Genomic DNA, 17,956 nt, shown 5'->3' with positions numbered 1-17,956 from the left:
GTGAAACTGTTGTCAATTGAAAATGCCAATATTATAATGCAGAGGTGGAAAATGCATGTTTCCATATGACTCTGTAAACAAGGAGAAATATCTGAAAGGGTTACTTAATTATTTTTAGCATAAATATTTACTTACTTGCTGTTGGATTGCCGGATTGCTTGGGAGAATGTATAGGTAGAAGGAAGTGAAGGGAATAAAAAAATTCAATAGTTATCCAGCTTTTTGAACCTCTGTGGCATCACAAAGGAGGAAGAGGAAAAGAAGCAGGGAATTGGGAGTGGGTGGGAGAGAACTCAGCAATAAAGTTCCCAAATGAAAACAAACACACAAACAAACAAAACCAAAAACCAAAACAAACAAGCAAAAAACCACAGGCAAGTAGGGCCTTGGCAGCAGGGGACACACACAAGTAATTTTACCTGAACTATTTCCTAAACCTCACCACCCGAGTTATCACTGCTTCTTAGGAAGAACTGGAGACGTGCTTTTGGAACGCACTCACTGCATGTCCTCTATGTGCTACTGCATGTAAGTTTGTGGAACAAATCATATAATCAGGGAAAGTCAGTCACAGAGGGCGTTTCTCTTGTTCTAGCCCAGTCTGCAGTTTGGAACCTCACTTCCCCTTAATGGTCCCCTCTCCCCAGCTGCTTCTGGGAATCCTGAAACCCTGAGAATGGCTGGGTTGCGGAAAAGACTCCAGACCCTACCTGCTTCCAGGCTCCTTCCCTCCTAACACCTGCCTCTGTCTGCCTCCGCTGATTTCCCTGGTGTCTGTGCACTCACTCAATTCAGGAAATACTTGATGCAGACAAAACTGGAAGAGAGGAGCCAAGACAAAGAATTTGACAAGGAGCTGAGACTCTCTAGAGGGAAGGACAAAATTTCAACTGTGCAGGACCCAGGAAAGAACCAGGAACTGGCCACACCACAGGAACTGAGCTGAAACAGGAGCACTTGGGACTCAAGAAGACCCTGCTGAGCAATGCTTTCAGCAGCAGTGGGGCTCAGTGGTGGGCTGGCCAGAGAGGGGAGGTGTTAGGCCAACTTAAACGTGTGGGGCTGAGATGGACAAACTCACTTTTTAAAGTCTGGTTTAGGTGGCCTCCCAAGTGTTCTACTCCTGGAGCGAATCACCCTCATGGATCATGTGAGCTGGATCCACTGGTGGTGTGCTCGGAATCGAGTCACTCCTCTTCCAACTGGGCTTCTGCTTTGGTCTCCATTTAATATTTCTGTTTAGCATCCTTTCTGGTGTCTGGATCATTCTCTGAAGTAGGGAGCCCTTCAAGGAGTTTTACAGTTTTATCTCTTCGTATTTAGGTCTTTGATTCCCTTTGGATTAATTTCTGTGTATATTTGAGTTAAGGATCAGGGGTTCATTCTTTGGTATGTAGTTTATTCAGTGTTCCACTATCATTTGATGGTCTGACCCTTGTCAGAAATCAGTTTGCCAAAAATTTGTGGGTTTATTTTGTACTTTCACTTCTATTCTATCAATCTGTATGTCTATTCTTAATGCCCTTACCACACTGTTTTCATTACTGTAGCTTAACAGTAAGGTTTGAAATTGGGAAGTATGAGTCCTTCAATTTCATTCTTCTTTTTCAAGATTGTTTTAGTTCTTCTGGTTCCCTTGCAATTCCATTGAATTTGGGTCATGTTGTCTATTTTTGAAAAAAAAAATGTTATAGTAATTTTGTTAGTGATAGCATTGAGTATGTTCATGACTTAAGGAGTACTGGCATCTTAATAACATTAAGTCTTTCATTCAGCAACATGGGTTATCTTTTCATTTGTTTGGGTCTTAATTTCTTTCAACCATGGTTTGTAGTTTCCAGTGTACAAGTCTTGCACCATTTTGATTAAATTTATTCCTAAATGTTTTATTATTCTTGGTGCTATCGTAAGTGAATTTTTTCCCTTAATTTTATCTTTTGATTGGTCATTGCTAGTGTCTAGAAATATAACTGATTTTTGGATATTGATCTTGTATCTCTCAGCTTTGCTAAATTTGTTTATTAGCTCTAGTGGTTTTATGGTAGATTCTTTTATATTTTCCTATATATAAGATTATGTATGCAAAAAGTGACAGTTTTACTTCTTCCTTTTCAATTTGGGTGTCTTTTATTTCTTTTTATTGTTTAATTGTCTTGGCTAGAACAGCGATGGCCATTGGTTGAGTGTATGCTGTGCACTAGGCACTGTGCCAAGCCCTTTACATGACCCAGTGACATCTGCTATTTGCCCCTCTAGTTTCCATTTTTCTGTATTCTTGCAACAGTTTTCAACTCCCATAGGAGAGAGAGCTACCCCTTTCCAATTCTTAGTCCCTAAGATCTGCAACACACACATACAAAACTCTCCCTCTTACTACAATGAAACATACTCTATCTTCCCCTCAGCCCCTCCCAGAAGAAATGATTGTGTTAGGTTTGTATAATAGGTTGTGAAAGTTGGTCACTAACTGTGACGATAAGGAGAAAGGTGAACTCAGGATAGCCCAAGCCCTGCCAGGACAGGCTGTAGCTGAGTGCCTGTGTGTCTCATTGATCACATATATGTGTGTGCATGCTCTCCTAGTGTGTGCCTGACATGTTTGACAGTGGAAGGGAGTTAGGCAGGAGGACTAGGTTCTCATAACCCACCTATGCCCTCCCTCATTAATTACCACAGTAAATGTGTTTACAGGATGTAGTGTCCTTATGCATTGTACAACCTAAATAACTGTACCCAGTGGCCTTGCACTCTCTCCTCTTGGCCTTTGATTCTGCTAATCCCACTGCTGGGAACACTCTCTGGCCCATTTTTAATTTTTATTTATTTATTTTTGCTTGGTTAAGTTCTTAGCCTTCATGTCTCAGTGTCTCCAAGTTGGAATTAAGGGTGCTCAATCCTCATGCATTTGTATACACAGAATGGCTTGCATTTCGTATAGGACAAGACATCCCAGAAACAGAAGTTAGACAAAGCATAAAGTCATAATATTTCCAATTCAAATTTAAGGGAAGGACTTAAGAATTTTGTCTTAATTTCTTTGACTTTGTTTTTGGTACTTTTTAATATTGACGACCTTGGATTCTAATGCCATTTATCTAGTTACTTACTTGCCTTTTATCACAGCACACACAAAACAGTTTCAAAATAATGCCAAAATTACTACTAAGATTATTAAATGCAGCATAAAATTTCTCTGTAGTTCTTTTTACCATTTTTGGGCTATATTCCTAGTGAGCTATTCAAAGTACTGAATTTAAAGTTAATTGAGGAGTTTCTGTTGTGGCTTGGTGGTTAATGAACCCGACTAGTATCCATGAGGATGCGAGTTTGGTCCCTTACCTCGCTTGGTGGGTTAAGGATCCTGCATTGCTGTGAGCTGTGGTGTAGGTTGCAGACCTGGCTTGGATCTTGCATTCCTGTGGCTGTGGCAGATGGAGTCCGACAGCTACAACCCTGATTTGACCCCTAGCCTGGGAACCTCCATATGCCAAGGGTGCAGCCCTAAAAAGACAAAAGACGAAAACAAATAAATAAAGTTAGCTGAATAGTTTTTCCCTTGTGGCTACGCCACCAAATTGAAATAGAATTGAGTAAATTTATTTCAGTTTGTTTTGATTTGTAAGGACTCTTTTCCCATTAGATTTAATGTTTTAGAGTTATGTAAAACATTTCCCTAATCCTAAAGTAAAAATTATAAATAAAGCAAGGTATATTCAGAGAAGCTTACCTTCCATCTTCATTCCCTTCCTCCTCCTATAGGTAATAATTGTTATTAGCTTTTGGTTTATCCATGTCTCTTTTTGAAAATGTAAGTGAATGTGCACATACATATACTCCCTCAGTTACACAAGAAGTAGCAGGTTTTACACACTGATCTTCACTTGCTTTTTATTTTTATTTTCATTTTTGTCTTTTACCTTTTTAGGGCTGCACCCACAGCACATGGAAGTTCCCAGCCTAGGGGTGGAATTGGAGCTACAGCTGCTGGCCTATGCCACAGCCACAGCAATGCATGGCTGTGATCTTAGCTGCGTCTGTAACCTACATTACAGCTCATGGCAACACTGGATCCTTAACCCACTGAAAGGCAGCATCACAGTTCACAGCCTGATTGTTTCCAAGAATAGGAGTCCATGGGGGTCCCCGGGGAGCCCCTGATTCCCATCATGTGCCCCCTATGCCTGGTGGGGCTGGAGTGTGCTTGTTAGAGTCTCTTTATCCCAGGGAGAAAGGAGGCAGGCATACTGGGGTGAGTGGCTCTGTGAGGAAGCTGTAGCCCTTTGGAGGGGAGGGTGTTCTGGAATCTTTCCTTTCTTAATCCTTGGATACATCCAGCTTCTGGGATGAGGGAGGCAATAAGCCATAGCTGCTGAGTTTTCTCATTGCAAATGCTACTTTTTTGCAAAGTGACAGCATAGTACAAGCAAGCAATGTCTCCCGGCTTCCTTCTTCATGTGCATCTTTTGGTCACATCCTAGGGCTCCACGTGGAGTCAGACTGTGTCTCGTGGGGAGGGGCGTGGTGCTGCTCATAATCACAGGGAGAAAGTTCTCAGGGCTCCCAGCAAGGGTGGTGAGGTAAGAAGGAAGGGCTGCTCAGGGGCTCAGGCCCTGCATAGACAGGTAAGGTCCAGGTCAACTGGAGCTGTTACCTTCACTGGGACTCCTGAAGCACTCAGATGGGAGAACACTGGGAAGCATGGGAGATGTTATAAATGAGTTTCCTAAGCTGCCTCGCTTCCCTCCTCAAATGTAGCACAGTGGCCAGACCCAGCCATCAGAGGCCACACCCTGCGGAGTCCTCATCTGAAAAGAAGGGACCAACTGGACAAACACCAAGGTGCACCCAGCTCTCACAGTTTATGGTTCCCTGATTTCTAAAAACACACTGAAGTCCCCAAGAACAGTCTGTGCCTCAGCACAGAACCCTGAGCCCAGGACTGCAGTGTTCTGGGCCTCCATGAAAACAGCATTCATATAGTTGGCTGAGGCCCTCAGGCCAGTTCTGCTGGGGAGTGTGCTGTAGGAAGGGACTTGGAGTCCTCTCTGGCCTGGGTCCTCTGCTTTAGAGAACCGGGAGCCCTTGGTCACTGACCTGCAGAAGGAATTAAAAGGAACCTTGCCTGCCTGATGCACACGGCCACCCACTCGTGGGAAGGCTCTCTCAGTGTCCTAGCTGAGGACTGCCTCTCCAACAAGGAGCAAGAGTCTAGGAGCAGCACAGAAAGAAGCCAGCAGCCATTTCCAGCCTCCCTCTGGCATGGAGTCTAAGGCTACAGGTTAGCCCTGGGCACAAGCCCAGGTGCCATGCCTGGTCCATTGTGGATCCATACATCCTTCTCAGAGGCCTGTGACCACTGGGTTCTTTCATTTCCCTTATGAGTCCCTGCTATGAGGACGCTTGGTCTGACCCCAGCCCTTCTCTCCAGGTCTTTTTTTCTGGTATCTTTTTGGGGTGGGTTTTCTGACCCTGGCCCAGGGGAAGCTGGCACATCTACCCAATGTCCTCTGACCTCTCCTGGCCTTGGCTTTGAAGGAAGGGAATATTCCAGAAGAATGTCCTTGAGGGGTTACTGTCTAGGGCAGCCCAGACATCCCTCATGGATTCTGGGGAGGATGGAGATGGAGGCCCTCATTCTGCTACAGTCTGTCCAGGGCAGAAGCTGCTAGGGGAAAGCACTGGGGAAGGATTTCAGGAAGAGGGAGAGGAATCTGGAAAAATGAAGCTCCAGGAGGCAGCTGGATGGGCTAGTGGATACCCCCTCCTGCCAGGTCTGCCTCAGGAGCAGTTGCTATGTTCTTACATCATCTCCTGGGGCACTGCAGCAACCCCCCCCCAACCCCCTCCAGCTGTTTGGGCAAATGTGTGTACCTGACTCACACTTAGCCAATCAAAGTCCTGCAATTGTAGGAACTGGAAGTGAGGGGGAAAGTATGGCCTTTCCAAGTCTGAAGCTGAGGTACATGAGGTTTGGGAACTGCTGGTGTCTGTATTTTCTGCCTGGTGGAGGAGTTAGTTCTGCCCTAGGAGTCAGCTGCCTTGTACAGGGAGAGGGGAGGGACTCGGAGAGGCGGGGAGGGGGAGAGGAGAGGAGAAGGAGGGGAAGGAAGCACTGGTGGACTTGGACTGGTCCCAATTGTTTCTTTTTTTCTTATTTTTTTGGTCATTTTGTCTTTTTAGGGCAACACCCTTGGCATATGGATGTTCCCAGGCTAGGGGTCTAATCAGAGCGGTTGCCGCCAGCCTACGCCACAGCCATGGCAATGCCAGATCTGAGCTGTGTCTGTGACCTACACCACAGCTCACGGCAATGCCAGATCCTTAATCCACTGAGCAAGGCTAGGGATCGAACCCGAAACCTCATGGTTCCCAGTTGGATTCGTTTCCGCTGTGCCACAACAGGAACTCCAAGGTCCTGGTTGTTTCTGATACTAACCACACTCCTGCTCTTCCCCAATTGGGATGTCCAAGCCTTCCTTCAATTTTGTGAGCCAATACATTTCAATTTTGGTGAAGAGAGTTCAAATTGGTTTTTATTACTTATAATTGAGAAAGTCCTAGCCAGCATAGACTGTCCAGAACAGCCACGTTTTATTTTTCCTCCTCCTTCTTCACTCTCTCACTCATATATATATGTGTGTATATATAATATATATTATATACACATATATATTGCCTACACATGCACATAGTATGTGTATATGTGTATATACACACACACATACATATTTGTTTTTCTGACTCACTTGGAACGAGTTGCTCCTTTACCCCATATACTTCAATTTGCATTTCTTAAAAACAGGAACATTCATTTATCTTGCCATAATACTACTATAAAAATCAGGAACTTGATGTGTTACAACAATATATAATCCACCGTGTTTAAATTTTCCCAATTGTCCCAATCATGTAGCAAACCCCCGTGGAGCAAGGATGAGAACCGTCTAAGCCTGGCTGTGTGTTTGAATCACCTGGGTTGGGGAAGGTGGCAGATGTGTGAGTATGCCACTGAGCAGTAAACACAAACAAACAAGCAAACAAACTCCCAAACCACCCTACATTACTCTAATATGCAGCCAAGTTGGAAACCATAGTGGTCATTTCCTTACATTTCATTCTCATTTGTTGTGACTGGTTTGAGGTGGGTATACCAGATTGAATAGTGTTTTCCCCTAAAGTTCATGTCCACCTGGAACACTAGAATGTGACCTTATTTGGAAATAGGATCTTTTCAGATGTAATAAAGTTAAAATGAGGACCTATTGGAGTAGGGTGAGCCTGGTGTCTTAGAAGGAGGAAGAGATTTGAAGACAGAGAGACACAGGGGTTATATGGTCTTGTGACTAAGGGAGTGGGGGCAGAAATTGGAGCAGTGTAGCTACAAGCCAAGGGCCATCAAGGAGCCACCTGGATCCAGGAAGAGGCAAGGAAGTATTCTTCCCTGGAGCCTTCAGAAGGACCATGGTGCTGCTGACACTCAGTTTCAGACTACTTCTAGCCTCTAGGATGAGGCTAGAAAGGGTAAATTTTTCTTGTCTTGGCATTCCCAACGTGGCTCAGTGGAAACAAATCTGACTAGTTAGTATCCATGAGGACGCAGACTTGATCCTTGGCCTCGCTCAGTGGGTTAAGGATCTGGCGTTGCCATGAGCTGTGCTGTAGGTCACAGATGAGGCTCAGATCTGGCATTGCTATGGCTGTGGTATAGGCTGGCAGCTACAGCTCCTATTCGACCCCTAGCCTGGGAACCTCCATATGCCACAGGTGCGGCCCTAAAAGTTCCAAAAAAGAAAAAAAAATTCTATTGTCTTAAACCACTCACTTTGTGGTAGTTTATTATGGCAGCCTTAGGAAACTAACACAGTGGGCACAGAGTCTAGTCAAGGCAAGGAGATGCAAGGGCGGTTCTACTGGGTCATTTCTTTAGCTACTTGCCCTGAAAAGTACCTTGAAAGATGCACAGGTTCCTCAAAAGATTCCTTCCTCTGGCTGACAAGTATTTTGGTTCTCCTTCTCTGGATCTGGGAGGATTACACCTCTCTGGCCCTTGGGGTTGGGGGAGGCACATGAACACAGGGGAGCATTTCCCTTCCAGGGTGGCTTTGTGAGCCTGTGGGTGATTAGACCTATTCTCTTGTACTCTGATGCTTTGCCAGTGATGCTTCTGATGGGGTTGCTCAGTCCGACTGGTCTTGGAATGAGAGGTTGAGAGGTGATTTGCTGGTCATCCCTCCAATCCATTCAGAGATTTTAACTGGAATCAAGATCCAACACTTGATTCTATCCTTGCCATGAGGGGCAAAGTGGTAGAGATTAAGCTTCCTGAGTTTTTTTTTTTTTTCTTTTTGGCTGCACCTGAGGCATGTGGAAGTTAGATGTCCAAGGATCTAATCCATGCCGCAGCAGTGACTCAATCAGCTGCGGGTGACAATGCCAGACTTTAAACTGCTTTGCCGCCAGGGAACTCCTATTTCTTGAGTTTTAATTCACCTTTGTTGCTCAAAACACTTCTCAGTTTTATCTTTTACTGATAGAGTTTGGGAAGAAGTTGCCTTTTCCAACTCAGAAAGTCTCTGGATTTGTGGGCTCTCTAAACCCTTTTATCCCTGCTTTCAAGCTAGGTAATTCTTTTCTAAGTTCATCTTTTTCTATTCTTTGTCCAACACAGCCAAGAACGGCCAACATGCACTGCTAACATTGTGTTTTCAGCATCTTCTCCTAGAGAGATACATTCACTAGGTGTGTCCTCAGTTGGTGACAGTTTTGTCAGATGTTTGCCAATTCATAATAAGAACCTCCTTCCATCCAGCCTTGATTAAAATCATCTTCACTGCCCTCTCCCAGTGTCTAAGCCAGTGCCATATATTAGTTTTTTATTTCAGCATCAGAATTCTTCCAGGATCTTCTAGGATATGTTGCGTTATGGTTGGGTAACCCTTGAAAAATATCTTTTAACTACAAAGGCTCCCTGCCCCCCTTACTCCATTTATACATACTCGGAAGTTTACTTAGTGATTTGTATTTTTTGGTCTCTGAATCAAGAGGAACCACATCTCGACTTGATGTGGAGACTACTATGCATCCTTCAGGGGTCTTGAGCTTGACATTGTGGCAATCTGGGACCTTGGTTGCTTCCCTGGAGGAGTGGAGAGTTCATATAGCCCATGAGACAGGCAGTGAGCCGAATGTCTGGCAACCAGAGGGGCAGATTTAGTAATCCTGAGTGCTGCTCATAGATTATATGTGGTGTTGGCTTTCTGGGCGTGTCCTGGATGGTACTTCCCTTCTCCCACGGAGTCAGGAGTGAACTGCTTTGGCCAATGGATTGTGAGTCGAAGTTACATGTGTCTTTTCCAGCTGGGACTTTGAAAAGTCTGTGCGGCCATACACCAGTGGATGTTCTGTCACCTGGGACCTAGAGGGAGAGGATGTAGGGCAAAACCTCCAGGTGGCATGGTGAGAAATAAAGTCTTGTCTTTATAAGTCCTAAGGTTTGGGGTGTTTGTGACCACAGGATACCTGGAGTCATTTCGAGCTGTTTCTTACTACTATCCTACCTTGACCAACATAGAAGGAAATGCATCCCCCCTTCTGCTTGATAACACGTGTGCTTGCAGCTGCAGCATCCATCTTATGACTGAGAGGAGATAAATTTTAAAAAAAGATAAAGATAACACACTGATAAAGGATGCTGGAGCAGAAAGATAGAAAGTGAACCTGGGTCCCTGGGGTAGAACCACAGAATTAGCTCTTGAATTCTCCTCCCTCCAGGCTTCCTGTTATATGAGAAGACAAAGCCCTTATTCATCGAATCTGGTTGGGTATTGTTACTTGCAGCTGTACAGATGGTATGGTAGACAGAATAACGGCCCATCGAAGATGCTTAAATTCTAATCCCTATAGCTGTGTGTTATCTCACCTGGGGAAGGGGATGTTGCTGGTGTGATTACATTACAGGCATTGAAATAAAAAGATTATTCTGGATTATCTGGATGGGTACAATGTAATCATGAGTCCCTATAAGAGAGAGGCAAGAAGGCCAAAGTCTGAAGGAGACAGGCAAGGAAGCAGAAGTTGTTGAGATGCACTATGAAAATGGAGGAAGGGGCCAGGACCCTGCGAATGCAGGCAGCTTACTAGAAGCTGGAAAAGATGAGGAAAGGGATTTCCTCCTGGAGCCTCAAGAAGGGGTCCAGCTCTGCCAACACCTTGATTTTTAGTCCCTTAAGATGAATTTTGGACTTTTGCCCTCCAGAACAGTAACAATAAATGTGTACTGTTTTCAGCCTCTCTGTTTGTGGTAATTTGTTACACAAACTGTAGGAAACTGATACACTGATAAGGGAGGATCAAGTGACAGTGGAGCAACCCAACTTGCAGCTACACTACACTCCCACAGTCATGTCCCCAGCAGAGTGCTTTGGAAGGGAAAACCTAACATTTCCTTCCTATTTAAAAGGAGAATGGGGAGTTCCCTGGTGGCCCAGTGGTTAAGGATTCCTGTTGTCACTGCAGTGGCTTGGTTGGATCCCAGGTCTGGAAGCTTCCGCATGCCTTGGGCATGGCCAAAAATAATGATGATGAAGATGATGATAATAATAATAATAATAATAATAAATTAATTAAATAAAAGGGAATCCACAAAGTGTATGAGACTTAGAAAGAAGGAAGGAAGGAAAAAATTGTCCCTTGTTAAAACAACAGAAGCGGGGTCCTGGGATATGAGTTCATGTTTGCTCACTGCCTTGTCTCTGGATCTCCCAGCTACCTGGAAGGCCCGGTTACCCCCAGATTACAGTAATAGTAATGTTCACTGCAATGACCAGTTTGGGGGTGGAAGGGATTTGAGCTGAGCCGCGGCTGAGTTGGGCTCAGAGCACCCACGGGGACCCATTGGATTTTGGCAGCCCAGCAAAGAGGCTGGGGCGGGAGGTCCGCTGAGTAAGATGTTTCAACTCTGAACCCCCAGGACCCCCGGGCTCCCAGCGCCCTGTTGTCTACTTGACTAATTCCCTGTCTCGGGTTCTAATAGCGGCCTCCTGTGGGCGCACAGACTGGAGCGACGACTGAGCCGAGGACGCAGGCGGCAGAAACTAAAGTCCCAGGCAAGGCGGTCGAGTTTGGTGGAAGGGAGACCAGTGTAGGAGCCCCGTGACGCCCTGGGCCGTTCTTTGCTCCCTTGCGGCCCAGGGAGCGGGTCGGGCAGGGCAGGCGCGGGGAGGGAGGGCACGAGCGGATGAGGAGGGAGGAGACGGCCGGCGGCGGCGGCGGCGGCGGCAGCGTGGGGATAAGAGGCCGTGCGCTCCCGAGCCACACGTGCGGGCAGCGGGCGGAGGCTCGGAGGGAAGCGGGCTCCGCCACACGTCAGAGGCCGGCCGGCGCGATGGAACCGGCGCTGGACCTGGGGCTCGGGGACTCGTCCCTGCACCGCTACCTGGATGGCGAGTTCTGGCGCCTCAAGAACGAGCTGCGCAGGCAGCTGGGCGGCTGCCCGCTCTTCCGGCACAGGTACCCGGAGCCGCCGCGGAGCCACCCTGCCCCGTGCGCCCCTCCGGCCGCGTCCCCTCGGTCCCCGCGCGGTGTGCCCCGAGGGAGGGCGAGCTGGGGTGCGGGTGCCCCTCCCCTAGAGGCAGGGCCCTCCCGACTTGGCAGGTGAAGGGCTGCCCCCTTCCCCCCACCCCCCAAGTCCCTTAGCAGCGGAGCCGGCGACTCCATCGCCCCGGGGAGATGGCCTCCCCCGCCGAACCCCCTCTTTCACGGAGAGTTCCCGAGAACAGGTGGGCCCCGCAGCGGCGGGAGGGGTGCTCGGCTGAGCGTGGTGGCTGGAAGGAATGGCCTTGCTTCGAAACCTGTTTTTTGAGTCCCCGCCTCTGGGTGTCACCCCTGGTGGGGAGTAGGGGCAGAAAACAGAATGGCAGGAGTGAAGCGAGCCCAGGGCCACTGTGCTATCCTGTCCACAATAGGCGCGCGGAAACAGGGCAGGACGGCGTCATCCTGGGTCGTACCTGGGGCGGGGGGTAGTGAGGGCATTTTCTAGGCACAGGGGTTGACTGGCCCTGCCTGGGACGTATCTGGGCATTAGCGTGGTGCAGGCTCCTGGGGGTCCCCAGGGAGTACAGGTGTGTGTGTGTGTGTGTGTGTGTGTGTGTGTGTGTGTGTTGGGGGGGCAGCCGAACAGCAGCGGGGTGCTTGGGTTGTAAGTTGGCGGCAGGTTCAGGAGGTTATTTGATGACAGGACAGCCCACATGGGCAGAGGGCTTGGTGCAGCTTAAGTTTGCAGAAGGTGAAAATAACCCAGGAACCTGTCAGTGAGGACCAGAACTCATCCCTTGTGTCTTCTTGGGGACCGTTTCTCCTGTGCTCCGCAGGGCAGCTGACCCCACCTCAGGACGTCTGAAAAGCCAACTTTTAGAATCAGGCTTTGGAGGTTTAGTTTAAGAAAGCCCCAGTTAAAAACACCAGTATATTCCAAAGGAAGATTAGTTAGCTCACGTTTAGTTTATGTGTCAAGGAGGAGCAGGGCTGAGAAGGAAGGAGATGTTTGGAGTGTGCTTGGCTAGGAAGCTGCAGTTTCTGTACTGGAGGTACTTGGTGGGGGAGGGAGACTTAGGGAAAGTGAAAGGTGACAGGTGTGAGGTGGTGAGTGTGTCCTTGGGTGTTCCCACCACTCCTCTTCTCCTTCCCTCTGTCTCACACCTAATTTTTTATGTCATGGTTCTCAAAGGCTGGGTCAATTGCTCCTGGTGGTACCCAAGGCTGTTCTCAGAGCTTCACAAGTTAGAAATTATTTTAGTAATAATATTAAGCAGTTATTGGTCTTTTCATTCTCATTTTTTCACGAATGTTCAGTGGTGGTTTCCAGAGACTACCTGATGTATAATATTCCAACATATCTGCAGAAGCAGATATGAGAATCCAGCTGTTTTAAGGCAGACATTACAGAGATTTGTAAAAATGCAGAACAATGCCACTTTTCTTATTAAATTTTTTGGAAATGTTTCTTTTCATAAGCATTTAATGAGTTTAGTATTGTTATTTTCAAATGATTTAATAAATATTTAATCAAATTTTCTGTTATAACTTTTTTGTTGTTGTTGTCTTTTTTTGCCATTTTTAGGGCAGCTCTCGCGCCATATGGAGGTTCCCAGGCTAGGGGTCAAATCAGAGTTGTAGCCACCGGCCTACGCCAGAGCCACAGCAATGTGGGATCCCAGCCTCGTCTGCAAACTACATCACAGCTCATGGCAACACCGGATCCTTAATCCACTGAGCAAGGCCAGGGATCGAACCCGCAACCTCATGGTTCTTAGTTGGATTTGTTAACCACTGAGCCATGATGGGAACTCCTATAATTTCTAATATGATAAATACCCATAGATATTTGGGGGGGGTCCCAATAATTTTTCATACAATTTTTAAGAGTGGTTTTGGATTTATAACAAAATTGAGAGGGATGTGTAGACCTTTCCCATATACCCTCTGTCCTTACACAGACATAGCCTCCCCCATTATTAAAATCACTCACCAGAATGGTACTTTTTTTTTTAAACCAAAAATGAATCTACATTGATTCATAGTTATCATAATCACCCAAAGTCCATTGTATAGTTCACTCTTGGTGTTGTACATTCTATGGGTTTGGACAAATGTATAATGACATGTTCGCATCATTATGGTATCGTACAGAGTATTTTCACTGCCTTAAAAATTCTCTGTGCTCTATTTTTTTCTCTCCACCACCCACCCCTGGCAACCACTGATCTTTTCACTGTTTCTATAGTTTTGCCTTTTCTAGAATCATAGAGTTGGAATCGTACAGTATGTAGCCTTTTCACACTGCCTTCTTTCACTCAGTGATATGTATTTAAGCTTCCACAGTGTCTGTTCATGGCCTGATAGTGCATTTCTTTTTCTCGTTGAATAATATTCCTTTTTTTGGTTGGATCACAGTTTATTTACCTATTCACCTACTGAAGGCCATCTTGGGTGCCTCTAAGTTTTGGCTGAATAAAGCTGCTATAAACACCCATGTGCAGATTTTGTGTGGTGGCCTCAGTAATTTTTTAGAGGGCAAAGAGGTTCTACTGCTTCAAGTCATACTTAGTTCTGTCACATCCCTTTACACACATACCTTTTCCTATATTCTTCTGTCTTTTCAGTTTAGTTCCTGGGCTGTCATCTTTTTGGGTTTTTGGAATGCTAATATCCAAACTACTGATTTGGGCCAAGTAGAAGGTACTTCGCTGGGAATTGCATGAGCTGCTGAGGGACAGAGGGAAAAGCAGGCCGGAGCTTATTTTCTGTGCCATTGTCCTCAAGTGTGATTTTTGCCTTTCTGTGCTTACATTTGCTGATTCATGGAGCGGGGATACTATCTGTGCTGCTGGGTTGTTGTGACACTTAAATGAGAAACTCTGAGTGGCTCTTCAGTAATGCTGGCTGTGGCATGACACCAAATAAATAAATAAATAAATAAATAAATAAATAGAAGGGAAAGATGCAAATCCCATCACTCTAACAAATACTTCTCCCTTCTCTCCTGTTCTTGTTTATTGACCTCATAATTTCAGAGTCGTAATAAGAGCCTAGGCCAAATTTCACATTGTTTTCCCCCCAGTGATTAAGGATTCTGGTATCTGCTTGAAAGATCACGTTGTACTATCAGATTTGATCTTATCCTGCACCAGAAGATACTGATCCTGATTTCTTGATGTCATAAACATTCTGCCAAAGCAAAATGCTCCATGGAAGGCCAGAAATAAAAATTCTGTAGCCACTGAAGCAAGGGAGGCCTCCTGTGGCCTATCTCCCCACCCCCATCTCCCCACCACCCTTTCAACCTCCCCCACACCCCACCCCCGTATTGGGGGATGGGATTTGTAAGTGTGAGTGCTGGGTGTGTAGTGGGAAGTTTGTGCAGGGTCAGGTATTCCCAGAGCATAAAAGCCCAGGAAATAGTTTTCTACCCACCCCAAACCCAAACCCAGTTGTGCAATTTTCCAAGTGCATCATAGCTGCCTCCTCAGCACAGTGGTTCATTTCTTGGAATGCTGGCCCAGCTCCCCCGTCCCTGGTCAAGACCAGTCTGCCAGGATGAGTCTTCCCTGTTCCACTGTGGCCGTGGGTCCCCGGGGCCCTGGGAATGCCTGCAGCAGCTTCTAAGGGCAGCACCTACCCTGTGGTGTGTAGGGAAACAGAGGATTCTGGGACTGGAACTTCAGAGGATGCTGGGCCACTTGAGAACCCTCTCTGTGCTTCACAGGGAATGTATAAAAGCAGCATCTGAACTGAAATAAGGCTTCAAAACATTTTTGAGTTTGTTTCTTGGCAAACTGGCGCTCCCTCCTGAGGGCCTGGCTGGTGAGTAGTGTGCACACATGTAGGCTTGAGGCTCCCCCTCGACATTTCTGGGCTCCTGAGACCTCGCTGCCCTTCTTCAAGCCTCCCCTCCTGGCCTGGCCCTGCTGGAACTTAGCTGGTTTCCCTCCCCCTTCTTTCTCTTCCCTGCCTTTTCTTTCCTTCCCTGGAGCAATGCACAGTTCTCTTCCTGACTTTTACTGAGGTTTAGTTTTTCCTGAGGTTTAGTTTTTCCCCTCTGCCTTATTTATACAAGCAAGCATTTCATGAAGATCTTCTCATTATAAAGAGTCAAAAAATATGGAAAACGTGAAAGTTTCCTACACTGTCCCCTTCCCAATTACTTTTAAACATTTTTTATTGTGGTAAAATGTGCAGAAAACAAAATTAACCATTTTAACTTTTTTTTTTTGCCACAGTGTGCAGCAGCTTGGTGTGTGGGATCTCAGCTCCCAGACCAGGGATTGAACTCAGGCCACTAGGCCACCAGGGAACCCCCATTTTAACCATTAAAAAATTTTTTTGGCCACGCCTGCAGCATGCAGAAGTTCCTGGGCCAGGGATCTAATCCACACCATGGTAGTAACCAGAGCCACTACAGTAACAATGTCAGATCCTTAACCCACTGAGCCACCAGGGAACTCCTTAACCATTTTTTTTCCTTTTTTTTTTCTTTTTACAGCCTCACCAGCAGCATCTGGAAGTTCCTGGGCTAGGGGTCAAATCAGAGCTGCAGCTGCAGGCCTATGCCACAGCCGCAGCAGCGCTGGATCCGAGTTGCATCTACCACCCATGCCTCAGCTTGCAGCAACGCTGGATCCTCAACCCACTGATCGAAGCCAGGGATTGAACACACATCCTCATGGACACTATGTTGGGCTCTTAACCTGCTGAGAGCCACAACAGGAACTCCCCTTAACCATTTTAAAGTGTGCAGTTCATTGGCATTAAGTACATTCACAATATTGTGCCACCATCGCCACCATCCCTGTCCAAAGCTTTTTCATCTTCCCAAATTGAAACTCTGTACCCATGAAATACTAATTTCCTATTCCTTCCTCCTCCCAGCTCCTGGCACTCACCTTTCTGTCTCTATGAATTTGGTGACTCTGCTTACATCATATAAATGGAATCTCTGATATTTATCCTTTTGTGTCTGGCTTATTTTACTTAGCACCATGTCCTGAAAGTTTGTCCATGTTGTGCCATGTGACAGAATCTCCTTTCTTTTTAAGGCTGAATAACTGTCCATTGTGTGGATACACCACATTTTGTTTATCCATTCATTCCTTGACGGACATTTGGTCCTTCAACCACTTTTAATACTTTATTGTGTTGAAGGGCTTTTTTTCTATTTTTCTATGAGTTCACATACATTTGTGGACATTTTCTTATATAAGCAGGCTCATACTATGTGTTTTGTTCTGCAGCTTCCTCTTTTACGATTTAATTTTTACTTTCATGGCCTAATGTATGAACCTATGTAATAGAAAAATGCTATGAGATTTGGAGGCAAAAACATCCATCCCTGTTCCACCTTCTCTCCCCATCATTCCCCTTCCTCACTGGCAAGCACTCCTAAGTCATCTTTCACCATATTCTTTTGTTACTGGCCTCTACTTTCCTTAAAAACATACGTAAGGAACTACTTCTTGATTATGTAATGACTTACTAGTATAGAAAATGACTCACAAAAAAATGACTCAGGTGTTGTCATTTTCTATACTAGTAAGTCATTATATAATCAACCTACTTTCTTTCCTGATTCCCCCCAAATCAGTGCATCCTTATTTTTCCTTAAATCCACATCTGGCGTTCACATTATTAGGACTGTGTATTATTCCCAGCCACATCCCACAGTGTATCATAGATCGTTTCCTTCCTTTCGCATCTTTTGCTGTGCTCCTGAGATAACAATTGCCCCATTTCTTCATTTGCTTAGTTTTGTATCAACTCATCACTCACTGGCCTCCACACTTTTGGTTGGAACAGTTATACTCCTCTCACTTTGGTCAGACCTATCAGTAATTGGCATTTCCGCTCCCTCTGGCCCCCACGAACACATCCATCCATGAGTCTTCCTTCTCAAGCTTTTGTCTGGACTGGCTTTGGCAACATCTTCACCATTATCTTGGGAATTTCCTTTGCATCTCCTCTGAAGTCGGTGGCTTATTTCCCAGGCTTTCTCTTTCTTGGTTACCTGGGGAAGAATTAGAGACGGACAGAAATTAATGCTACTCCTGTTGAAAGGTGTGGTTTGTATCTCCTCTTGAAACTAGGTGGCTTTATGACTGCTTTGACCCCTAGGATGTGGCTGAAGAGACAGTGTGCCAGTGTCCAGGGCCAGGCCTGAAGTGGCAGCTATCTTCTGCTTCCCGTCTCTTGAGGCCCTGAGGGTCTATGTAAAAAGTTCTACTGGCCTGTGGCTGCCATGCTGTGAGGAAGCCCAAGCTGCTCCATGAAGAGAGGCCCTATAGAGAGATGCTGACCATTCCTGACTGCTCCTGCCCACCTGCTGTCCAAGTCATTTAAGCTGGGACCCCAGGCACTGTGAAGGAAAGACATGCCATCTTGGAGCTTCCTAGTGGCCTAGTGGGTT

At 46.1% G+C, this 17,956-nt stretch overlaps 1 protein-coding gene across 3 annotated transcripts in view; it reads left to right on the top strand.

The window, feature by feature from the left end:
* ACOXL (acyl-CoA oxidase like) overlaps nucleotides 11,209-17,956 on the top strand; it is a 360,188-nt gene continuing 353,440 nt past the window's right edge. For 2 of the 3 annotated variants that reach the window (XM_021087042.1, XM_021087043.1), the window contains exon 1: nucleotides 11,209-11,508. In XM_021087042.1, the coding sequence (XP_020942701.1) occupies nucleotides 11,237-11,508 (272 nt within the window). In that variant the 5' untranslated portion in view covers nucleotides 11,209-11,236. Of the gene's footprint in view, nucleotides 11,509-11,685; nucleotides 11,778-17,956 lie in introns of those variants that run through there. The other variant, XM_021087044.1, reaches the window with a different exon arrangement.

Source organism: Sus scrofa, chromosome 3 (assembly GCF_000003025.6).
Source record: "Sus scrofa isolate TJ Tabasco breed Duroc chromosome 3, Sscrofa11.1, whole genome shotgun sequence".
Lineage (NCBI taxonomy): Eukaryota > Metazoa > Chordata > Mammalia > Artiodactyla > Suidae > Sus > Sus scrofa.
This window is presented reverse-complemented; position numbering and strand designations above follow the sequence as displayed.